The sequence below is a fragment of the Alexandromys fortis genome, unplaced genomic scaffold (assembly GCF_014885135.2).
Source record: "Alexandromys fortis isolate MF-2015 unplaced genomic scaffold, M_Fortis_MF-2015_v1.1 scaffold_9, whole genome shotgun sequence".
NCBI lineage: Eukaryota > Metazoa > Chordata > Mammalia > Rodentia > Cricetidae > Alexandromys > Alexandromys fortis.
Window position 1 is genome coordinate 8,806,682 of NW_026067892.1, and position 26,635 is coordinate 8,833,316.

Sequence of the window (26,635 nt, forward strand, 5' to 3'; positions counted from 1 at the left end):
TGGACTTTCCACGGGGCAGGGAACCCTGACTGCCCTTCAGACTGGAGAGAGAGGTGGAGAGGAGTGGGGGGAGGGGGAGAGGAGAGGGAGGAGGGGGGAAAAGGGAGACGGGGAGGGAAATGGGAGGCGGGGAGGAGGCGGAAATTTTTTTTTTCAATAAAAAATTATATTAAAAAAAAAGAAACTTAAAGAGTTTCAAATAATCTTGGCCTTCTCATTTCCTTAGTTTCGAGTTGTAAGATAACTCAGAACTTTCATAATGTTTGCACATTAGCAAACATTTTATTTGAAGAAATTATCAGTAGTTTAGGGTTAAATTGGTCTGACTTCCCCAGCAGTATTAGTATTGGACTGCCTTTCTGAGTGCCCAGTCAATAGCAACATTCTCCTGCATAAAACCGAAAGTGCAACACATTTCTTTTAAATTCTCGGCAAAGGTTTGCTGTGGGGCTCGGCATTGTGGGGTTGGGCAGTAGGAGAGATGACACCTTGCCAGCTCAGGTGCTCACTGTCATGACAACGTAAGTGATTTCTGTTCAAAGTCATTAGGTGAGGGTGGGTGAAACACATTTCTATCATGGGTGGGGAGAGCTGCCTCATAAATGAGAAGAAGACTTGGAGAAGACTCAGTATAGCAAGACACCAGTGTAAGATCTCTGATGGAGTGAAAGCCAAACCTGCTATTTTAATACTTGAAATAATTTTAATAACGTCATGATGAATTTGGAATCATTTATCTCTTTTCCATGAAGTTTAAGCCTGCCTTCTCATAATTCTGTCCTGCTAGTTTTAAAATCAATGTATTCCAGGGATGCCCAGCCTGATTTGAGCATTGATGCTATGTTTTCCTGGGCATCCTGGGTTAGCTGTAATCCAAGGCTCTGTTTTCAGTGAGTAGTTTATCAGTCCCCAATCTGTTTCTGTGTGATGTTGACACTCGGCTCCTATAAGGCACTCTACTGAGGCTGAATCCTGGAGTTGGGGACATTTCTGCTGGTCCTGTCTACCCTGATGTGAGATAAGCTTCCACACAGAGAAAGCAGGTCCATGAATTAAAGCCATTTTGTGAAAGCAGAGAACCAAATCCTAAAGGTTGTCTTCTGACCTCCACAAGCTTGTCATGGTGCACATACCCAAGCACATACACTCACATATACGTATAAATAATTAAATGTAAAGTTAAAAATAAACATTAAAATAGCTCTCATCTGTTCTTTGCCTCTTGGAACCATATTTCCTAACCAGAAGCTTGTCAGTCTCCCCAGGCACCATTACCCGTTGAGTCTTTTCATTGGCTCCTACGGGCCCCTAGTAATAAGATTTTAATTTATTTTTATCTTCTCAGTGTTTAGTTATACTATGTATGTGTACCACATGCATGTCTGATGCCTTCGGAGGCCGAAAGAGAGTAAGAGGTAGCCTGGAATTGGAATCCAAGCTGCCATGTAAATGCTGGGAGCTGAATCTGGGTCTCCTGCAAGAACAGCAAGCACTCTTAAGTGCTGAGTCAGCTGCCCAGTCCCCATAGGATGAAAGTATGGATGCACTCTTCCGTGCTCTAAACTATGAACTTGGCATACCTGATTTGGCTAACAGTGTAGATGTGTAGATAAAAAGCTTTGACCAAATTATGAATAGTAAACAAACGACAAAGGATAATGACTTATTATTTGCCACATACGCGTACGTGCAAACTCTTCTATATTATCGTTTTCTGGTACGGCAACAAAGTGTTTTCCAAATTATGCAGCACAAATATTATTATTACTGATGAAGCTGTGCTCTAGGGACCCCATACCAGTGGAGGCAGTGTTAGAATGTTAACATAAGAAAATCTAAGGGCTTTTATCTTTATAAGATGTGGTTTTCATTGAGGAAACTTCTGCTTCCCTTGGAATTTCAGATCTCCCCCTGAGTGCTATTTATTTGAATCTTAACAGGAGACAAATTGGAATCAAACAATAGACCACAAGGGACAAAGGTAGACAAAAAGAGATTGTATTGTGCTTTTGCCTGCTTCCAGCCAGGTCATGCTGAGACTCCCAATTTCTGTTTTGCATTTTAATGGAAGAGATTTCTCTGTTTCATCCATTGTTTTCCTGTTTGGTCTGTTTCTGAGAAAACAAGGAAAATAATCCCTCAGGAATGACATCGCAAGGTCACGGCATTGTCTTGCTGTTAAGGAATTTGTGAACTCCTAATTTCCTCAGAGAGTAGTCCTTTTGTTTATTTTAATTTGACAGAGCAAGATTTTATACACCAACACTCTACTGTTGTATAACTGTGCTACGCATACACTGCTGCCTACTATAAAGTTTGAGTCGTAAAATGAATATACTAGATTGTGGATATCTCAAAATACAGAATTTTCCCTTTACCAAAAAATCTATGTATCATATAATTAATATTTGAAATTATCCATTCTGATTGTGTCAGTCTGTGTTTTCCCTGCATAGAATTTCCCTTTTTTAAAATCCCATTCCTCCCCTTGCACCTGGCAAAGGAATTTTTTTAGTTCAAAGAGAAGCCTGTTGGAGCTAGGACTTTAGCAAGGATGGTTTACAATATTGGCTAAAACCCTTTCCAGATGACTGAAAATCGCTCGCCTTGCTAATGTACGAGCAAAACATACAAATGAACAGGTGATATGTCAGAGATGATTAAGGAAAACAAAATCTATGACACCTGTTACAATGGCAAGGAAATCTTTACTGGGAAGTCTTGAAATAGTTGTGGAGACTTCTACAGTTGGTAAGAGAAGGCCAGCTCAGCTCAGTCCAACTCAAGAAGGAATTTAGAGTTGAAGAACAGAGGAAAGAGAGCAAATGCTGGACACTTATTAACAGGAGACAACAAAGGTAAGAGATCTTTTACCGGTGATAAGGGCAAGGGGTGGAAGAACTTGACCAGGTTTCCAGGATGTAATCAATCACTCTCTGACCTGGGACTCTGGCTAATGCTTGGCTAACCAGGCTGGAGGTAGAGCCCAGGGAATCAGTGCTATAGTATCATCCGAGTTGATGTGAATTGAGCTCAGCAAAGAAACATCATGAATAATCAGAAGTTTAAGTATCCCAAATGGTATAAAAACATAGATGGATCCATACTTCATAGACTGTGGAAAATGAAGAGAAAACTTTGAAAGCGAGAAGAGCATGCTCTTCCGTATAAAAAAGCAGCTAGGTGCAAGTTTACAGTTCACCACTATTCGATGGTGGAGAGCTGACCTGGAAGGAGAAATGTCCAGCTGCACTTTTCCTGTGGGTTTTGCACTGGGATGTGTTCATGAGAACAGACAGCTCTGGGGGTGGCATGAACCACCGGGGCTGGTACTACAGTACTGATTCTCTGGCTCTCTAAGAAACCAAACTTTATACATGCAGGATGGTGTCTATTATGATAGCCAACCAGCCAAAACCAGAATCATCTGAGAAATGCTTTAAAGGTAATTTGCTGGAAAAGTTGGGAAAAATCACATGGTATGTTAAATAATTGAAGAATGTCATGCTAAAAGGTCTGAAGTGTCTTCGCTGTAATGGAGTATTCTTTTTTCCTTATGCAGCTAATAAAAATGAAATTTGCTTAGGTGCTGATCTCCAGGTCAGAAATGTGAGCTGAGAAAACAACCAAGCCTCATAAGGTAGATAATTATCTACAGAGACCGTGTCACCAGGAGAAGAACATATGTTGCAATTGGAAAAGAAACACATTGAGGGGTTCTGCCAATGCCAATAAAAGCTATAATCAGTAGAAGACAGAATTTTTTTCAGTGAAATGCAAATATTAGAAAACGAAGTGAAAGCTGCCTGAGGTCAACAGTGTGTGCTTATTGCAGGAAATCCCAACTGTTTTCTGGTTAAAATGCATTGTGGGATAAAACTGTTTTAATATCTACTTTCATGCTCCAGATATCATGGTCTTAATTTTGTGTTAATAGAAATAGTAAATAAAATACCTTACATTCTGTGTCCACACATCTCAGAAGAATGAAAAGGTGCCACCAAAAAGTCTTCTTGGCATTATTAAATGAGATTTCCTGACTTGCATTGTTTTTTGAAGCTGCACGAACTTGGTCCTGGGTCTGACATACCAGGGGTCTCAAACTTGGAGTCTTTAGACCCAATATCATTTCTGCTGATTGGACAGATTGAGTCTTTGAGGCTTAAGAGTATAGCAGGCTACCGACCATGTCTCATCTGTTCAGTATAACAATCAAAGGTGATGGGCTTCTCAGTAGAGTATGTGTTTAACAATGTATAGCCCCCAGACATACAAAGATCATGAGTTACATGCCTGAGTAGAAGCAGCACATGTCACTCATTTCTTAGGAACTCTCAGAAAAAGAAAACAAGGAATGGGATTACGAGAAGTGGGTGGTCCTCGGACTTCCCACAGGGCAGGGAACCCTGATTGCTCTTTGGGCTAACGAGGGAGGGGGACTTGATTGGGGGAGGGGGAGGGAAAGGGGAGGCGGCTGGGGGGGAAGAGACAGAAATCTTTAATAAAGAAAGAAAGAAAGAAAGAAAGAAAGAAAGAAAGAAAGAAAGAAAAAGACTTTATATTGCAGGGGTGCTGGAAGTGTTCGCTTCATTTTCTCTGGCACTTTCAAAATCATTTAATAAAGTTTTACTGATTGACAAAACTCAGACTCTGAGACTGTAGTCAGAGGCCTGAAGTGCTTGCATGCTCTTGAATCCTCTCACATTCAGCTTCCACTTTTATTATATTAAAGAAGGAGTTGTCGAACCAGGCTTTCATCATATCACTCCTGTAAGCAGCAACAGCCCACCTGTACCAGGATATTGTATATTATATTATATTATATTTACTAGTTTTTGAGGAAACTTCAGGTTTGCAAAGTCACATCTAAACTACTTTTCTATCTAAGATCATTCTTCCCCGACCAACTGACGGATTAACTGACACACACACACAGCAGTCTTAACTTGTACTCTGAAACATGTGCAAAAAGCTAAGCAAAGCAGGTACCCTGGAAGAGGTCATGATGGTCAGCTAGAAAATCTTTAACAGAGTGTTGTCACCCAAGACTCAAAGTCTGAGACTAAATGATAGAAGAGCCTTTAGCAATAACAGTGTTAGAGGGACAAGGCAAACTATATTTAATATAGTAAAAGCAAAGCAAATATCTCAGTCTCGTATCAATTTGAACTTTTCTCCAAGTAGACCTGTGTCCAGATGCTTCCGGCAGGTGTTATACCTGTGCTCATCACATCCACCTCTGCAAGAGCACGTATTTGCCTCTGCCTTTGAGTGCAAAGCATCCTGTCATAGTCCCAGAGTCCCAATTATCCGGGAAGATCTCCTATCTTCCACACCCTTAACAGGTGTCACCGAGAGTGAGGACTCAAAGAAATGCTTTCGAGTCTGACATGCCATGGGACACTTGAGGAGATGTGTGGCTCCATGGGAACGCAGCAGGGAGGCATGAGTGAAGTTTAGGTCGTGCAGCTCAGAGAGAAGGGCATGGAGAAAGAAGACAGATCACTACAGCTGTATGGACACGTGCATTGATACATACATCCAGATACTTTTGTCACCCAGGTGAATGAACAGAGTAGGGCGGCAGAATGAAGAGCTGGAGATATTCCTTAGCTCATCGAGTGCCCTTCTAGCATGCACAGTGACCTGAGTTCCCACCAGCCCCACATAAACTTGACATAGTGGCACCTCTTCTAGAATCCTAGCATTCGGTATGTGGAGCCGTGAGAAACAGGAATTCAGTGGTAGTTTGTTGTTCAGTGAGTTCAGGGTAGACTATAAGACCAAAAGAGTTCTGTCTGGGTATAGTGCTTAGATTCCAGCCTAGATACACAATGTTAAAGAGCTACTTTAAGACAACCAAAGTTTGGCTCATTAGTCATTCATGCAAGATTCATGATGGTCTGTTAACAGTATCCAAGAATAAGGCCAACACATAGACCCATAGGTTACAACTGAAACCTTTGAGATAGGTCTGGCTTCACTCTTCACATATAACCTTTCCACTTCCTATAGGCTACCACCTACTAAAAAGACACTGCACTCAGAGATGAACCTGGGCTCCGGCAGGCCAAACAATCTTAGACACACAGACAGTGACATTACTGAACTTGTAGAGAAGACTCGCTTTTTGGGAGGGTGCTTGCTCTCACCTTCGCCTGGTAAGACCATCACTCATATGACATCAGGTTCTTAAGCTACAAGCCAAATGGCTGATGTCTGGCAGGTCAGGGGTGTCAGTGGTGAGAAGGGGGAGCACAGAAATGGGTCAGAACCTCACATAGCATTTGCAGACTGAATCTCTTTGCTTTATTTTCAAATCTTCTCTCCCTGGGAAATCAATTTCATTTTTATCTCTAGTCTCTTGCTGGATGCTTTACAGTCACACGGTTCTTTCTGCACGCACCAGGAATAACATTGCAAATACTAATTACGAACCTTAAATTCTTGGCTTTTAAATAATTAAAAAAAAACTTGAAGGCATATAGACACAAACAACAGTCTGTCTTCATAATCTGCATGGTTCAGGGAAATACACACAATATAAATCTTTGAATGCAAAGCAAGATCTGTTTTAGAAACAGATACATAAGGGAAATTAACTTTTGTAGACCTCAAATGCCGGAAATAAGCTTTTGATCCCCGAGGGCAAGCATTTTTGAGCTACGCTTCCCACATAATTACTCTCGTTTTCTTAGTTAAACTTTCCCATTCCCTGCCGGCTGGTTTTCTATATAAACTTCCTTTTATTTCTAATTACACCATTATAGAGATGAGAATCAGGTCTAATTAAATAAAAACATGAAAATAATTGTCATTCCCTTATCTGCTACCTTTGAAAGATGGCTTTTTAAAGAAAAATGTGCCCGGTTCACAGATTGACCAGAAATAAAGGATGCAGGCTTACGAGTCCCCATCCTGCACCTCCTTTCACAGACACCGGTTTCTGTCACTCTTTTCTTTTGTCTCAAATACACATTCAGCACCTACTCTGTTAATCAACTACTACACCCAGGTACTATAGATATGCAAATGAACTAATTACAGATCTGCTCTAGAAATAAATGAGCTAGAACTAATCCCTCAGTGTGAGAAGGGCCACAGGAGTGTGTGGAGAACATTGGTGGATCAGTGCGAAGCTGGTCCTTCAGGATCACACTCATAGGGAACATGCAGAGAGATTCTCACGCAGAATTGCATCTTTCCCTTTAATAGGACCCCAGAAACTCCCAGGCTGGAGAAGGAATAGATGGCTTCCTGTTCACACTGAAGAGTGTAAGTGGACAATGACATTTCATCAGAACATGCATTTCTTGCACAGAAAATATTTCTGGTATGTGCTGGCATTGCGGCAGCAACTATAGAGAAATGGGTGATGAATTCTGAAAGTTTGGCTCTGAGGAACAGAGGAAAATAAGGACATTTCAGATGTTTATAAGGGGCCTGGCTTTTAAATAGAGGGAAAGGTATACATAGAGTATGTATATGTGTGCACATGGGCAGGTGTGTGTATGTGTATCTGTGAACATGCACAGGTATATATGTAGGTACTACATGCACAGGTGTGTGAGTATAGATGTACATGTGTGAGGATACATGCAGAGGTGTTTGTATGTGAACATGTGAGCATGTAGATGCTCATTCATGTGCTTGTCTTTGTAGTTCGTGTGTGTACACATAAGTGTATGCCTCTGCGCATGTATGTGTGTCTATGTGCAGAGAGATCCATGGGTGTTTGTGCACACACAGAGACAACTGACATCCTGGTAGAAGCCCTTTCTCGCCACATCACACTGTTGGTGATGAGCATTTTGCTTCTGAGATTCGAGCATAGGAGCTACTAAATTCTCAGTAGCACACTAGTGATGACTGAACAACAGGATGATGGCTTAGGAGAAAAAGAAAGTGAGAGGACACAGGGAAGAGGGCAAAGCACAAAACCCATCCACGGGAAGAAAGGGATCAGGAGGAAGAAGTAATTCAGGGAAATGAAGATGGGGAAGTTGGGATGGAGGCCAATTTAATGAAGTTAAATGAAGGACCAAGGACAATACCGTGAAGATGACGCTGTACCCACAGGCGAGGCATTGCACCAGTTTTCAAAACTTCCTGACCTATTTATCTCATGACAAACTATGCACTAACATTTAACGCTACTTATTTTGTCATTATTCGGTACATATGAATAATTTACATTTGTTGTCAGATATTGTAATGAGTATGCAGGACTGTGGCATCGCAAACCTGAAAGTGACTTAACATAATCAGGTCTAACCTTAGGGTCAGAGAAGGTCTAGGTCTCTTCATGGGTGGACAGCTGAACCCAGGGAAGTGTGTTTCCAGTGCGAATCACCTATGTTTTGTCCTCTGAGATAAACATCCCGAGGCTCTAAAGGGAAGCTTAGAGGCTGCCTATCTAGCAAGTTCCCCAGAAAAATGTAGAACAGATGGCTTGGGAAATATTAGAATCAACTATACTTTGGATTCGTAAAGATCCTCATAGATTGTTATGATCAAGTCTTTATGCCTTCCATTCAAAACAGTCAGAATACTAAAGGAATTTGCAATGACTTGTAATTATTTAAATGTGAAAAATAGAACAAATTGAGAACATAATTTTGTCTGATTCACATGTTTTCAAAAGAACCACTTACTATCTAATCTAAAATTCCTCTACTGTATTGATTTGATTTTACCCGGGTATGCAATATCTACTATGTCAATCTACCGATTTATTAATGCAGTCTTTTATGTATGCCAGCAAAGAAAGCTTAGCCCATTTCCACAACAGTGAAAGGTAATTTGAATATTTAAATTATGTGTGGAAACACTAATTAATCATTTTCAGTAAACTGAAAAATTTTAAAAACCCAAGCATCAGCAGGTCAAACGATTGTTTATATGCAATAGTTACTTCATATCCCATCTATATTGTAGATGTTCATTGTCACTGTGTGTGTGTATGTGAGCGCGCGTGCACACGTGCATGTGTGTGTGTGGTGTATGAATGCATGTGTGCATGTACGCACATTTCTTGATGTGGTTCAGTCCTATACCATGGTTTCTGGGCATCAAACATAGAACATGTGACTTGCGCACTCAGTGATTTTACCCACTGAGCCATGCTGTTGCCATCCCAGGATATTTATTTTTATTTCAAACACTAACATCAAGTAGGAACTTTCTAAAGCTGTGTTATTTGTGTGTCTGAAGCTAGTTTTCAATTCCCAGGGAGAGCAGTGAGTGGTGCCCCGGAAAGGCCTCCTGCAAGTAGACCTCACATCCAAGGGAGTTACCTGAATGACACTGTCCCCAGGACGCATGTCTGTGTAAACATAGACGTCATAGGAGATCTCTGGGAAGGTTGGTGTGTTATCATTTGCGTCCATCACTCGGATATTGACCACAACTGGTTCACTTTCTTGTACACCATCAAATGCTGTTATCTGTGCAGAAATAGAACACACTTAGCGGAGAAGTCCCATAACCATAAGTGCAAAGAAGTTATTCTAACAACCTAATACATTTGAAAATGTGATTTAAAAATATGCTAAGCTATGCTTTCAATAAAGTGACCTAGTAAGACATGGATTACAAGTGAATCCAAAGTGTTTCAATGTGTTAAGAAGCAATTACTGAGGACACTCCATATGGTTACAAAAATTTTTAAATAATGAGATATGAAAAGGTTTTAGAAACATATGTTGGTCTGGTGATGTTGCTGACACTTCAAAGTTAAATACATTTCTTGTGTTTGAGACAGGAATCCTATACAGACCTCAAACATTATAAAGACAATGACTTTAACTTTGATCATCTGATATTTCTACTTCCACCTCCAAAGTACTGATATTATAGGCATGCACTACCACATTTGATTTATACAATAATGGGGATTGAACCTAGGACCTCACGCATGCTTGACAGGTAACCCACCAACTGAGCTATATCCCCCATCCCAATCACAATTTTTCCCTAATATATTACTGACAATTTTTCTTCATGATTATAGAATTTGCATACAAGGCAATTATTTCACAATCAGCATTCTCATATTAATTAAGTAAATGAAGGCCATGGATATGCAGTGTGATATTCTATTAGTATGTAAAATGGTGACATAAATGATCCATCAACATTCATTACTTAAGATATCTTAGTTACCTTACTGACAATTTAGCAGTACCTAATACACATGAGTGTTGCAGCCATCTGTTGGCCATCTTGCCTGAATGGTTTCTAAAATCTACTCCATATCTAAGTTGCAATTGTTGTATGGAGCTTTCTGGAAGCTACAGACACCTGCTCCATGGGCTCCTTCAGAATGAACTCCCAAGTAAGCCCCATAATGTGTGCCTTTTTCTCATTCACTTTTCTCTTTTGCTTCATTTGGGAGTTTGGCTATAATTAAACTTGCTTTGATCTCTATGATGTATGAGTGTTTGATGCATTTGTATCCTGTACCATGATAAACAGCTACAAACCACGACTTGAAGGACCTTCGTTCTCCCTCTAGTAAGGCACACTCAAGCTCTTTGTCTCAATATTCCTGACATCCTGGTGCAGATGCTCCCTGGTGCTGGGCTCCTGTGTGCACTGTGGCATGTCCAACAGCACTAACTGTTTCCACCAGTGTGTGCCCGGAGCACACTCCACACATCAACAGGAGTTCTCTGAAGGGGGGAATCATTGCTAGTTGAGAACCACCTGCTTCAGACAGCAGTGAAATAGAAAAAAAATGCATTCACATCACCAAAGTTAAAAATAATGCATTATTTGCTGGGTTTCATTTTATATCAATCACCCCTGTAAGGCGGAGATTGAAAAATATGTCTCTCTAGTGAGTAAATAACATAGCTATTCTGCAATGGCACATTCTCCAATTATCCTCCAATGGCACACATTTATAAAGAGTAAAAGAGAAAATGAATGTGTGAATATTTTCTCTTCTTCCTGACATGGCATGTTTTTACCTACAAATCATTGACCTTATCAACTTTAATATCAGTTTCAGCTATGAGAATATAACGTATGAACTATTTTTACCAGAAAGGTATATGTTTGCTGTTCCTCCCTGTCCACAGGCTGAAGGAGGGTCAGGTAGCGGGTGATGCCGGTGGGGGTAACAGTGAAGACTGAGGTATAATCGTTCAGGAAAAGATGGAGTTCTGGATCTTTTGTCTTTGAAAGAAAATACAATGTTCAAGCATGGTTATCACCCAATGGACTTTTAGTGTGTTGCCTGAAAATTAAGCTTTGAAGTTTATTATGAATACATGTCATTATATTAACAATTCCTAAAGGAAAAGAGGTATTCGAGTAGCACTTACTCCCAAGCAACCAAAGCCATACAACAACATGGGCCCCAGAATACTGAAGTGGGTCTTAGCACAATTAATGTCAATCAGGAAAGACAACAGTAAGAACGTGCAGGACACGAGCTAATTGAATGTACTTCTGCTGGTTGTTTAATATAAAAATTTCTGGGCTTTCTTGGATCCAAGATATAAGAAATAATAGAAAGGAAGGAAAATTGGAGCCTAGAATTTCAGCTGTAAAATTTTATAGTCACTTCATTTGTCGCAATAAACTGAGCACATGCATGCTACTGCGTTGCTCTCATTTTCAATGTAGAACAGGAATAAAATTGGTGATGCATTATTCATTGCCCATAAATACTAGGTTTGCCTTTTCTCTGTCTCATTTTAATACTGTACAGTTCTTCAAAGGAAAACACAATATTTTAATTAAAATATTTCAGATTGTTTGCCAGAAAATATATGTAATCTTAACTCTCATGACTGTCAAAGAGCCTAGACAAAATTATACTATTGAGGAAACTTTTTTAAAAAATTCAGAACTAAGATAATTAGCATAGCATTGAAAACCCTTCATAGTTTTGCTCACCCACCTCCCTTCAATGGTAAGACACCGTTCACTGCTGTTTAGAGAAGCAGAGGTAGGGACCTTGGGTTATTGCTTGCACAGTAAACAAGGGAGGAGCTGGAGAAAATGAAAGGAAGTCAGGGGAATCCAGTGCCCTGCAGGCTTATAAAGCTGGGCAATGCAGGAGACAAGTAGACATATGTGTGCTCCCTCTAAAATATTATCACAGTGCAATGTGTTTGAGAATGCCTTCACAGGGCTTTTGCTGAGTATTAATCACAGATCAGAGAGCAGGGGGTTGTCATGTGTGTTAATCTGAGAAAAAAAATAAGACCTTCCAATTTAAATTTTCTCTGTGTAGAAAGAGAAAGTAACTACTTACATAAAAATGGGCATACTTGGAACCACAAGCTTTCCCCTCTGTGGTTATTTGTGTATATTTCAAATATCTCTGAAATGAATGCTATTCTTTTGAACCTGCGACACAGTGTGTGTCTTTGTGCACTCTTGTGCCCATTCCTTGGAGGTCAGGTTGGTGTTCTCTTTCATCTCAGAAAAACAAAGAAGGAGTGCTATTGAGTCTTCCACTAGAAATTGACTATGGATGGAGGCAGTGTACCCTAGAGCTGACAATTACTGCCTTACATCTCACAGGACACACTTCAGATTACTTTGTTCCCTCCTGCAGTTAATCTCTTACTACAATAGAGCTTTCCTTGACATTTACTTTTTTTTTTTTTACAACAAAAGCCTTTTAAATTTCTATAACGTATGTATAAATGCTATTGCTAAATACCTTAGTGATCCTTCAAGAACAAAAATTTATGATAGAGCTGGAAATATTGAGCAAATTGTCCTTTAAGTGTTATATTTTAGATTGATTTAAAGTTAATACTGAGTTTAAAAATGTTATGTTTTGATGACTTAAATGAAAATGTCATTATCAGTATCAAATTTCAGTGCACGTGTGTCAACACAATCAGCACTGGCGCTTTAAGAATTTTATCACTAGAAGTTCCAGCTTTCTTGACCAGAAACATTTTAAATATGTCAAAATTTTGGCAAAACAATTTGTACATTGAGTCTAATATCCCTTTTCACATAAAGCAAAGGTCTTCCTTTGACAAACTGCATTACAGCATCACAGTTTTGATTTTATAAGACTAATGGGATTTTCATACAGTTACAAGGTTAAATTCGGGAAATATTAGTGTGTTTGCATCACTTTGGACCAAAGAAGAGTCTAGACTTCAGGACTTCACAGAATAAGATGCGAATGAACATATTTTCCCACGCAGCCAGGAGATTTTATGAATGGACATGAAGAGTTCTGACCTCATTGAGAGTTCATGGAGCAGTCATATCTATGTGACTCTAAAATGAACTTCAGCTTGCTAAATATAAAGAATTTAGTAATGAACAATATTTTCTACTGTCACATAAGATATGATTTATTTTACCCTGAAACACCCATGCAGTATGCACCAAATATATAATCTGTTAGTGTATTGCTATGGAAATGGTTTGGCATAGGGTAAAATAAATTCCAATCCACTCACAAAAACAGGATAAAAACCAATACAAAAACAAATGTATATACTAAAAGGTAAATAATTTTTTTTAATTTTTTTAATGTAAAATGAAATATCAAATAAGTCTTCACTGTATAGACCTGGGTTCACATGAATGTTTATAAGAGTTGAAAACGGACATCTTAGTGAGTCAAAATATTATCTCATATATGTGAGACAATATGCATGTTTGTATATATGCAAATAAAGCATGCCTATACGTGTGTATACATGTATGCATGTTCATGTGCATATATTCACATGACAAAGAATAACAGGAAATTATAAAATCTTATCCAACTTGTCAGTTTTAATTAGTTAGCAATAGAGTCCTAAAGTACTTAGATCAATACTACTCCATCTCAAATCAGAACCTTTTAGAAGAGAAATTCCATGACGAATTTCCGATGCCTGTAACACACTCAGAAACCAATCAAAGTTTAAATAACATTGAAAATATTATTTTTGACTAAATTATCACTTAGGTGTTAGTAAGTGATAATAAAGTTTTATTTGGAAGAAAAAAAGAACTAGAAGCGATACACAGCAACTGGCAATCACAAAACCAACAACCTAGTACCTACAGGAACTCCACCAGGTGGCACCTATGTGGAAATCAGACACAAAATAAACATGGTAAACGTAAGGGTCATGCCTACCCAATGCACATAAATACACAATAGAAGGGATAATAAATGAAGTTCACTTAAACTAACAACATTGTCCATGAAATATACAATTATTTTTTCTCTTAGCAAGTTGACCCATGTATGACAGAATTACAATTTTACAAGTATCTACTTATAGGTACATAATACCTTTAAAAGTATATTGGTTAAAGTCATAAAACATCAACACTTTTATTGACTTGTTAGTGAATCACTATCATCAAACAAGCTAATGATAATTGTTGATTATCACCTCCTGTGCTCTCACAGAGAAGGTCAATGCTCAGCTTTTCCTGGCTTTGCCTTTGGAAGCCCAGTGGCTTCAGTTCTGTTGTAAACCTTGTGCAGTTCTTGATGCTCTTCCAGGAAAAACTATTTCAAAGCTGTACTCCTGGTTGTACTGCTAAATGTAAGTATTCCATGTATGTGTGCATTTTGATCTATGAAAAATAAAGAACACAAGGATGCTCTCTCTAGTAATTTTTCAATCTTACAATGATGTTCACTGTGCTTTTGAACTTCAAGTCCAGACTATGCATGGCTATAACTCAGCAAACCTGGCTCTTATTTCCTGAAATCTTGTCTCGCTTTTTCTTGGTAGGAGGAAAAAGTCAGCTGTAGGATGTAATTTACCATCAGTAGGAGATGATCCAGTTGTCATGTAGCCTTAGCCTTGCCTATCCCTGAAGCAGCCCAAAGGAAACTACTTTTGCAGTGAGCCCTGGCTTCTCTTGCTTGAGGTCAGTCTCTTTTGATATGGTAACATCTTCTTGAGGTTGCTCATTTCTATAAGTCTTATTAGACCGCTGCCCTGTGCTGGTTATTCTCGCTAATTCTGACCCCTCTCAGAGCAAGTTGGTCTTACCAAGTAGTAAATACTTTGACAGTAAGTAGAAACAACCTTGATATTTATTTTTGTTAGTGTAGATACTTGGAAACTCCTAGAAAGGAACTAGTTTCTTGTAAAAATATAGAAAAGAGTTTTCAAAGATAAACAACAGATGATTCAGACAGACAAATATTTATTTTCAAACATATTAATGTCTATTTTGTGATTTATTTTGTGTTCCAGTGAATGTAGAATTTAAAAATCATAGATGAGTTGTTAGTAAATGGCTTATGTCAATATGATAGAGAGTTCTCTAAGAATTGGCATTGACCAACCATTGAAAGAGCCGAACAGCGAGTACCTGAATTGACTAACTCAGTATCTTTGAGCTATCTGAAGCACATGCTTGATGTCCTCCTTCCTTCAACCATGTCTGAGTTTATCAGTACACTGGAGAGTCATCAAAATCTATCGAGGGGTGGGAAGTGGTATGAATAACAAACAAGTTATCATGGTCTGAGATCTACCATGAGGAGATTTAAGCTCAGTGAAGGGGAAAGACCGAGACTGCAAAATCTAAAGTGTGTTAGAAAAATACATCAAAGAACCAACCTCAGCGTAGACTATGAAAGAAAAAGATTTTTTGAATGAGGAATCTCCAGAGGTCAATTATGAACACTAAAAAAATGTTAGCCGGCCAAAATCATTTTATATAAAAAGATGAGACCCCCTCAGACCATGAAACTGAAGCAAAATCATTTAGCTAAGGCATAGTTTGGCAATTATGAGAAGTGTCAGTAACTGTTCAGGTCAGCAGGAAGTTTCAGAAATTGAAGATGGGCAAGTGTTCAAGTTACAAGAAGTGCTATGTGTGTGAGATTGGGTATTCTTTTACAGAGCAACACACATCTCAACTTATTTCAAGCACAAAGGAATCTAGTGTGTATTCTAATCTAAAAGTTTAATTTAAAAATCATGTATACATCCTTAGAAGTGTCATAAAGTCAAGTGTTGAGTTTTTGAAGTCATTCAATGTCCCTTTATGAAATACAGAGTTTTACAGAAGGGGCATTTACCTTGTTTCCAAGCAGAGATGAAGAACTTGAGAGAACTGTGGCTAAAAATGTGATTCAAGATTAAGAGTAAAAGAAAGGAAGAAGGACAAAAGAGTCAGACAAGAATCAGCAAAGGCAAGCATCAAGACAAAGAACAGAAGAGAACAGATAAAAGTGATGGACCTCTATGTGATGAACAATTTAAGAATGTTCTAGAGCAGTGCTGTCTATTTAGTCAAATGGGACACTTTTATTTGTCATTTTTTTAAAATTAAAGCCAGGTGTTGTGGCGCAGGCCTGTCATCCCAGGGCTCATGGGGTGGAAGCAGAGGATGAAGAGTTCAAAGTGGATTTTAGAAAAACAGGACAGCTGTGGGATCCAATGACTCCTCATGACTCTGCTGTGTCCCCCCTTCCTCTGGTAGCTTGTTTTCCTTGATAGTGTTATATTAGCCGATTGGCTACCAAGATACCACATTCATTTCTGTTATAAAAAGTGATGTCAAGCTTCCTCACTCTGCCTCTCGCTCCATGATTTCCTAGAGGACTCTGGATTGACTCACATGGATTTTCTATCCAGTCTTCATATAAAATATCTCTGGCCATTGGGATAAGTTACCTTAATTTTGCCCAGCTGGACTATTTTCCACTCATACCAACAAGGTCAATACAACATGAGCAGAAGTCAGTCAGATGGGACCTGGAGGAACAGAAGCCTCACCAGCTACTAACTGAAGTACACATGTGTCAATGTTACCCAAGATGTATTCCTTAATAGCCTGCCTTCACAATAGAAGGGAATCCCAAGATGCTACTCTGGGCTGCTTTCAGGAATGGTTTTAGTTTTAAATGATTGAGTCACATTTTTCACTTTTTGTTTTATCTTTTGTTTATTTATTTACTTATTTATTTGTGTTTGTGATACATATATGTGTGTGTATGTACATATGGTACGTGTGTGATGTGGAAAGACACCTGCATCTGTGTATTGTGGAATGCATGGACACATGCCCGTGGGTGGGTGTGCATCCACACATGGAGGCCAATGGTGAAAATCTGGCATTTCCCCCACACCTTATTGTTAGTGGTCTTTCATTGGTCTGGAGCTCACTTACTGGCTAGATTTTCTTTATGTGGGTGTTCAGGATCTGAGCTGAGGTCTTTGCACCTGCTAGGAAGCAACTCCCTCCTTAATCCTGCTCTTGTGATTTTATAGTCACTTAATAATGCCATTATTTTTCTCTATCACAAACTATATCACACAACTTTCAATTTATATTAACACAAAATCTCACCCTGGTGATTTAGCAAGCACCAAGTGAACCATTTGTTGACTTTCATATGCAGAACAGCTACAGTGAAGAACACCATTTAAACAAAACACACTTTGAAAAATACCTCTGATATGCAATTAAACTACAGCAGCACTAAGATGCGCTACACCAACTTTGTTTATTCTCTGCTTTGTGGTTTGTGTAGCTATTATTTTGTACTTTTTCCTATGAATATACATAAAGGAGAGGATATCAATAAACACTACGAAGGTATTGATAGAACTTACGTCTTCTATGTCTTTGTCCAGAGCTACAATTCTCAGAGGAGTGGTTAGGTTTACGCTCTCAGAAATGGTGGCGCCCACTGGTGCAGATTCCAGGATGTACCCTTGATAGCTGGGCATTGTGAAATATGGGCTCTGATTGTTTTCATCCAGTATTTCGATGTGTAGACTAGCAAAGGCGGGAAGTGGGTGGCCATTGTCCTGCTCAGCCTGAAAGTTAAAGAAAAAATAGTTGTGATGTTCTTTTGAGTGACACCTTTCGTGTTATAGGCAGGGGCTCTCTATACCCCAGGGTCCTTGCCATGAGACAAACTGCTCTAAGCAGTGTCAGAAAACATAAATGAGAAATAGAAGTAGAGAGCCTGTATTGTTTAATTGCCTTTTTCAAATCCAGGATTCATTTCAGAACAAAGTGGTATATTAGTGTATTAAATACTAATCCAAAAGGTAGTAAAGGGTTGGGCTTTGGAGAGAATTCCTTGATAAATATACAGCCTCTATCAGTGAGATTACTGTCCTTAATAAAGAGGTCACAGTGGCCCTGAGGAGGCTGGCCTTTCATCTTAGCACTGCTTGACAATGCAGGAGAATAAGAGTTCTAGGACAGCCAGGGCCGAACAGGAAGAACCATACCTGAAAACAAAGAACTGTGCAAAGGCCCTAGAAGAACTAGAAGAACCCTGGATTTCTGCCACCACACAAGAGTGCCAAAGATGAGAGGATGCACTTTTGCCAAAATGAACGTGCCAGAGCCTTGCCCTCAGACTCCAGAGGCCAGAACTGTACGAAATTTGGCAAGTCACCTGCAGTATGCATTTTGTCATGGCACAGTCCCCAGTAATTGTTTTGCATAAATTAATAGATTCAAGAGGCATTTATCATTCAGGAAAAGACCTAAAACACAAACTACAAGTGAAAGAGAAAATTCCACCATAATTTTTCACAGTTAAATACTTTCTAAGGTTATTTATTGGAAATACGTTACTTGAGTATACCTGAATAAAATTGTACTAATGCATGCGCTTATTTTTTCATTTATTTTATTATTTTCTGGTCTATTTCTGCTCTGCTTTTGAAGGGCATGAAGTGATAAGGGAAGGAAGGAACACACACTGAGTCCCCAGGCCAGCAGAATCCATCCTGGCAATCGATGGGGTCACATGTGGCAATCCCATTGCCCTTGTATCCCAAACCTAGGCTTCTAAAATAAACTTTCCCTCTGTTCTTCTTATTTAACATTTCCATCAAGTAAGAAGACGAACAATAAGCCCTACTGGCATTAGGTAGAACTGGTAACTTTCGTGCCAAGAAAACTCCCAGGCTCTGTTACTACATGTGATTAGTCCTCACGTGTAAGATGTCATGAATGTCATGAGTGGCAGTTTTAAAGTATGATGACTAGTAAATGGCAGCAAAATGTTATATAAAGGATTGAGAAACTTCCTTGTATATTTTAACTTATTTTTTCTTCACACTTTGAGGTTACTCTCTCTTTTGTTCAGCTATTTTATGCCTTTCCATTATCACTTAGCAATGGAATGCCCAAATAGTCTGTGGCTTAAGGTGTTCTGAGCTCCACTCCTCAATGAAGGTGACCCCGCAGTCAACCTGTGGCTTCTTCACACTGATGTGGTTGGTGCTGGCATCATCAGAACAGAGATCACTGTGCTTTGAGGGACTGGAATTAACTGTGATGAGCCCAGGAAGTTCTGGGAGCTTACGCGATGTAGATCAAGTCTTCTGGAGATCATGAACAAGAAATGGAGATGCAGTGCACAACAAGAAAATAGAGTCCATCACCATGGAAACCAACGGTTCAAACACAGGACACACACCTAGCATCATGGTCTTTTCAAGGCAGAGATGTTTTGCTGGGCCTATGGGCATGGAACAGTTTATATACACAGGCCATTCTGAACAGGATTTCTTTATCGCTGCTTTGCTCTTCTTGTTCTAATTGTTATTTTAAGTGCTGTCCAGAAATACCAACAACGGCAGAGCAGTTTGCAAATTGTATAATCTATTTCTCTCATGCAACAAAAGCATACATATTATGTGGGGAAAAATGAGGGAGACAGCCCTCGTTATTGTGTATAATAATGCAAGAGGCTTATATCCCATATTCAGACTGCGCCATTAGTTTTTACTACGAGTTGTGAAGCCGGGAAAACATGTATTATTTGCTTCAGGAAAACAAAATGATTCCATGGGAAGAAAACTAAAACTCCAATTAGATTCCTCAGAACAACTTAATTCCCACTTTCCCCATTGCTTTGAAAAGCATCACATGGAATTTTTTACTGCTTATTACGCAGCTATTGATTTGTTATAATAATGACTAATGCTTTTGGATTGCTGTTATACCTTTGGTTCTACCGGAAGTACAGCAGACCCACGTCTAGTGATTTGGGCTCGACCCCACATTTTTCTTCTTATGCCATTTGCCTGTCCGGGTATAAAACCACACACTTCTGCACTGGGTAAAAGCTAAGAACGTGGTAGTTCACAGTGGTGGCAGTTTCCTGTTGCTAGTTTCTGAAGCCATCCTGCTCTCCACTTTCCCTCCCATCTCATGTCTCACTTAGGAAAGTCTCAGTGACAATCACCACAAAACACAGATTGTAAGCGCTTTCATCCACCGTGCTGCCGTCTCCCAGGGACTGTTGAAACTTCTCAGCCTAGTTCTACACTCCATCACTCAACATTCCCATAAGGACAACTTGACTTTACCAGATACCAGTTCTATCTTTATACCACCCTAGTTTTTTTCATTTGTTTGGGTCGCATGTAGACTATGGATTGAAGAGATTGTCCATGGTAGGCCAACACACTACCACTGAACTATTTCCAGTTGTGCTTTTATTTCCCATGCCCTTCAGTGATTTCTACATTACCTCAGACCCAGTCAGCTCTGCATACTGTGCTCTGGAGCGCTCCCCCTGTGTGGGGTCACTGACATCCAAAATGCTGTTAGGTTAGAACCTTCTGGATCTTTGCTCTTCTGCAATCCTCTTCTCATAGACATTGCAGTGATCAAAAGTTTTTGACACCTGGCTCATTTGACGACCTTATTAATTAACATTATATGCCACTAGATTTCCTTCCTTTATCTCTTGATAGCACTTTGATACTCCTGAAATATTGCTAAAATATTTACCACCTATCTTGTCATTTACTATTAAGATCTTACTATAGAATATAAATTACAAAGCTGGTATACTGATAAATATATGCAATTTTAGCACTTTGGAAGTGGAGGTGTGACATTGAGGAGATCAATCCTCAGTTACCTAGCAAGAGTTCAAGGACAGACTGGGCCACATGACCTCCTGTCTCAAAAGAAAAAAAAATCCACCACTAAAAGAAATGAAAGTCCTCAGAAATCATGGATCTATGGCAATTTTATTATTCTTTGAATGCTAACTGTTATTTCCCAAGTACAAGACAGTACCTGCACAGACTGGCGGTCCTAGCTATGAGTTTAGCATTTACTTTAGAAAGGAAGGTTACCTTATGGGGTTAAGCTACCCATAATGCTACTTTATCCTCTTCCCTCCCTCTCCTTTTGTATTGCTACCCTTCCCCCTCTTCCTGATTTTAAATTTCCCTTCTACTCCATTTTACCTTTATCCCCATGTAAATTTCTTATATCCTGAGCAATGTCTCCTATTTTAATTTGGGATTAAATTTGGACATCTTGTAGGGAGAGATTGCTTACAGCAAGGCTATGCTTACCTGGTCAAAGATCATAATAATAATAACTAATCAGTAATTTTATTAAGTATAGCCGTCTTGAATGCATATAAACTTATTCAGCATTCAACCCTATACAGCATCATTAATTAGGCTAAAAATTGATACCACATCAAGTAGTTTGGAAGTGAAGCAACTAGAAATCTTCAAAAGCTCACAAAATTTATAATAGATAGCACAAACAAAATACACAGAATTGTGTGTGCACGGTAAAATTGATTTGTCTACAGGGCTATAAATCCAAAGAACTCATTTCTCATAGGAATAAACATATTTCCATTTGACAAAGAAAGATATCTTCACTACAAAGAATATGGGAAGCATACTCTCAGAAGACCTTCTATTATGACAACATGATAAAACCGACAGACTTTCCAGCGAGGGATTTATTTTCCATATAATGAAGTATATTTTACTTTTGTTTCATGTTGCTCATATGCTTGTAACTTACTGCAGTGGAGAAAGAAATGTTCAAAGCCTTTATGCACTTCTCAGTAATAAAATCATTTCCTTTTGTTTAGATTTTAAAATATAAACCAGTGCAAAGCACGCCAGCTGTTTTCAGCAATTTGAAGATAGATGTAGTCACTTCTGGGAAGGCCTGAGCTTTGGAAAGGGGAATATCCAACTTGAGGTCGTTCTGCAGTTAGCCTTTCCCTTAAGACTAATATCACAGGGGAACTCTGGGAGGTGGCTATTCCCAGTTTCAAAGTAGCCTCAACTTTTAGAAAATACTCGTCAAGTGCCTCTTCTGAATTGGTTGGTAAACATCCCACTTGGTATTATATGAATGTTAAGGTCCAACAACATAAAAATATTGATGTAAAAATGGATCTGGAATATGCACAGCAGAGATTACTATTTCTCTTCTCTGTTCCTGAGAAAAACAAAAGCTTTTCTTCGCCTAGACATTTTTCACTATTCATTTTAATATTTCTATGGAAAAGCTAAGGATAAACATGAGAAAAGCCTGCTTGGGCTCAGTACAGAGGATGCTGAGGAGGTTCATAGGTGGATTGTGGATTCTGTAGCTTGGGGTGATTCATGGGTAGAGAGTAGAGTGAGAGTGGAGCCTGTTTGTGTGCAGAAAGAGGAAGTGGAATGGGAGCTGGGGTAGTTCACGTGCGAACTGGAGTCGGTGTTTGGTTGTTCATGCGGGAGAATGACAGTGGGTGACTAAGGTGGCTCGTAGAATAGAATAGCATGAGGATGGGGTAGTTTAGGTGGCAGTGTGGAGTGAGGGCTGGGGTAGCCCATGCAGGGGAGTGAAGTATGGGCTTGTCTAGTTCATGTGGGGTGTAAAGAATGGTCTTGGGTGGTACCTGTGGGAAACGGAGTACAGGACAGTGAAGTTCTTGAGGGCAGTGGAGAGGAATCTGCGGTGCATCATGTGAGATATAAAGTGGGGGGCAAGGGGTGTGCAGTGGGGGTTGGGTGGTTCATATGCATTGGGTCATGTGGAGGACTTTTACACCAACTGAAAGGGGGCTTTCTTCTAAACACCCTGGGGGACTTGGACTTGCTGTTTTGTCCTTAAAGTGACCTGTACATGTGGAAGGGACTTACTAAAATTAAGTGTCCATGAAGGGACTGAATAAATTTTCTCTCTTTCTCCAAGGAGTGGCAGGTCAACTTGTGAATACCAAGTAAACTCTTGTCTCTGTATGCATTTTATCAACATATGTTTGATGGCTGCTGCATTCATCTACCTTTTATTTCCGGACTCATTCTCTCTTCTGGATGAACACTGTTGTGAGACAGGGATGCCACATCATTAAGTTAAATTTCCATCTCATCTCCTATATCAAAACTTCTATTTTCTTAGAAGGAATTGACTGTTTGTAGCAATCATAAATAGCCTAAACTATGCATCAATGTATATTTGGATACAAAATATATTTTAGTATGGATGAAAAGATATTTCAATGACTAGGAACAGATACTGCTCTTCCAGAGTATGAGGACCTGAGCTCTATTTCTAGTACTGGCATCAGGGGGCTTATATCCAAGCTGCAGGGGAACCTGACACCTCTGACCTCTTCAGGTACCTGGACTCACATGTACATATATGTATACCCTCCCCAATATACATAATTATAGATGATAAAAGTACAACTGGAAAAACATTTAAAAGGAAATGTATTACCATCCATCACCTGTAAAAACTAAGAGATTGAAGAGACATTTAATATAGAGGGCTCTTGCCATAATATAGACAAATGGTCTATTAGGGGGCATCTTCCATATGCATATGCCATTGTTTTATGCTGTGACTTGGACCTCTGGCCTGAAAGTTCAAGGAGGGGAAGACCAGAGTAGCGTGATGGATTTAGGTCTCTTTGATTTTCTCTATCTGGGCATCAGATCCTACATGGAGGCTGCGAACACTTAGGAGAGCAATATATTTACGTGATAGTATGGCATGGCTGTGGTGTGGAAGAGAAGCAAACTAGGCTGTGGTTGCTGGACGTGTGAGTGGGCCACTGAGTGGCAACCGGAAGCTTGAGGCACTATAATGTCTATGATAGCAGTTTCACTGTGGCCCTTGCTTAATCAGAGTTTAATAAAAGCTTTTAATCAAAAGGATTTAGATGAAATGCAGTTATTCTTTAAGGAACCCAGGGAGAATGAATTATTAATAATTTATTCATTTGATCTGCTTTAATAATTCAAGGTTTTGCTTTGTATTAGATGCCTAGCATATAAACATTAATTTAAATATACTATATTAATAAAAGTGAATTTCCTGAGATTTGTTAAAGCACTCAGCACCTGCGTTAAACACACTGAGTCATCTGACATCTGAAATATGATTTTGTATTTCCACATCACATCAAATTTGTGGTTGCTTTTGGAAGAACCCAGTGGAAGGATAAGATATTACATAATTCAAACTGGATGTTCTTGATAGTGCTTAGTGTGTTATGGACACTGATTTGAGGACCATGGTCCATAAGTAAGATTACTCTGGCACAAAGCAAATGACCGATTCTTCTTCTCAATATGCATCAACTTTCCAGCATCCTAAGCTGAGAGCAGTTAACTAAAGGCTGGAAATGTGTTTTGCAACTGAACATCCCTTCCTTTTTCAGTTCAGTGTGTTTGGGCTATTTTCTGGGCTGAAGTTTCTAATTATCCAACATCGTCTTCCAGGTTTCACCTTTACGTTTTTTTTTTTTTTTCTTGTCAGCGTGCAGAATAAATCACTGGCAGAAACAGCAAGAAATAAAGATGAGAAATCTCTGGTTTGTGACACAAGCCAGCTGTTAGTGGGCCGTGTGGCTTTTAAAGGCAGAATTCTTCATCAGTCCAGAGGCAGACCTTGTCATGTTTTATTTCCCCAGCTTCCCAAATACAAATTTGGACCAAATTCAACAATACCAAAACGCTTCCATAGTTAATGAAAAACAAAACACTAATGTAAGAAAAAGTAAAGACAATGAAATATTTACTACTGAGGAGAACTGTGTGGTGGCGGTGTTTCAAAGGATGCCAGGATAGTCAGCCTGGTATGAGGCCCATTGTTATTTTTTTAATTGATTCTTTCACTCATTGTCCTATCAGGGGACCTTTGGGTCACAGCAATGTGGTAGTAATATCTGCAACTACCTTCGGTAGTAGTATAAAGTGTTATTGAAACATGAACAATTTTTTGGTCACATTTCAATTTGATTTTTTTTTGTTATGTAACTGATGGATTGTTGCACTGATGTGGGTAGTAAAGGAAACTGATTTCATGTTTTAAATGAAGCAGTTTGGAAACAATACTTAGACAAAATAAGCATCATGGGGTCTAGGGAGATGGACACAGGCACTGGATGCATGTTGCTTGACTTCTATGCTGGTCCACGATAAGCATGGGTCAGTGCAAGATGAGAACCTAGGGTGTGACCCCTTTGTACAGAGGAGGACAGTCATGTGCCTTTGCTGAGTGACATCCCGGGGGGCTGTATCCACCCGGAAGGTGCTCTCCCTCTATTTCTTGTTTGTTTTGTTGCTGATTGCTTGCAGTCAGCTACACAATGCTTCTAAACCTTTCTATTAAAAGACACATTTTGGCTTTAATTTACTGGTCAAAATCTCTTGACCCAGCAACACTAAACTTGGGGTAATCTTCAGAAACTCTTTGAAACTCCAGATAATTGAAATACTTTCTTTTGGTTGGTTGTTAGGTCTTCTTTGATCTGCTCTCTGCCAGCAGGTAAACCCAGAGTGATGGAGACTTAGCTACATCTACACTATTAATTCTCCAAGGACAAAGCATGACTAAATAAACACATGATTAGCTACACATAGTATAATGTGATGTAGGAAGCTATCACGTACTATGCACTAAAATGAAATGCATTTAGTGTAATGGTATTTAAAGTTGATCTTACCTACAGTTAATCCAGAAAAGAACACTACATAGTTTGTGCAGTGAACAGAGCCCAAGTTTGGATTAAATACAACCAAAGCCAGCCTCACTTGCGGCCAGTATTAACCATGTGCCTGTCTCACAATAGCTACTGAGCTTCACATCCCACACACAGTGGCACAAATAAGAAACTAGGCGGGTGATGGCAACCAGCCAGCGAAAAAGGACAAAACCCAACATTCCCAGAGCGCCTACTCAGCAAACCCTCTTCCTTCATTTCCTTTTTATTTAAATTTTTCATTCAATTAGGTAATTTATTTATGTGGTTCTGGGGATAGAAACCAGGGCCTCGTGTCTGCCTGGCAAATGTTCTACCACTGAACTAATGCCACAGTGCAATATTTCTGTTTCAGTTATGCTGTGGGCATGTGTACGTGCATGTGCATGTGTGTGTCTTTGTGTGTATAAATATCATATAATATCCAGGGTTTGTTGTTGTCCTGTCTCTTAGAGTTATCCTCATCCAGTATCTGTTTTCACTTAGCAAATTCTCATTCTTCCTTCAGTGTCGAACTGAAATCTGAGATCTCAACTTTCTTTTGAAGTTTCAGGATTAACCTGTTGCCACATTTCTCGTGTGGCTTCAATATAATATAATTCATACTATTATTAATTAATAATTATTTAATTTTCAATTTAAAAATGATACTATTTTACTGTGCAGTAGGTCACCCTAGCTTTCAATTTTCTTTCAGGTCTAGGGTTATCTTCCTGACATAAAGAAAATAGTGAGGTACATGTAAAAATCTCAGGTGGGTAAGTGCCTTCAGTATACGCTATACATGTAACAGCACCAAAAATAATCACATTAAGATAAATAATAGACAAAATATATTATAATGTTGCCAATTTTTATCTTTTATATCCAATATATTAAAATGTTGCCAATTTTTATCTT

At 39.1% G+C, this 26,635-nt stretch overlaps 1 protein-coding gene across 1 annotated transcript in view; it reads right to left on the reverse strand.

Annotated features, from left to right (window-relative positions):
* Pcdh15 (protocadherin related 15) overlaps positions 1-26,635 on the reverse strand; it is an 864,688-nt gene that overhangs the window by 220,312 nt on the left and 617,741 nt on the right. Inside the window, exons 13-15 of the mRNA XM_050142799.1 lie at positions 17,571-17,777; positions 11,047-11,181; positions 9,297-9,446 (exon numbers count right to left, since the gene is read on the reverse strand). Of these exons, the coding sequence (XP_049998756.1) occupies positions 9,297-9,446; positions 11,047-11,181; positions 17,571-17,777 (492 nt within the window). The remainder of the gene's footprint in view (positions 1-9,296; positions 9,447-11,046; positions 11,182-17,570; positions 17,778-26,635) is intronic.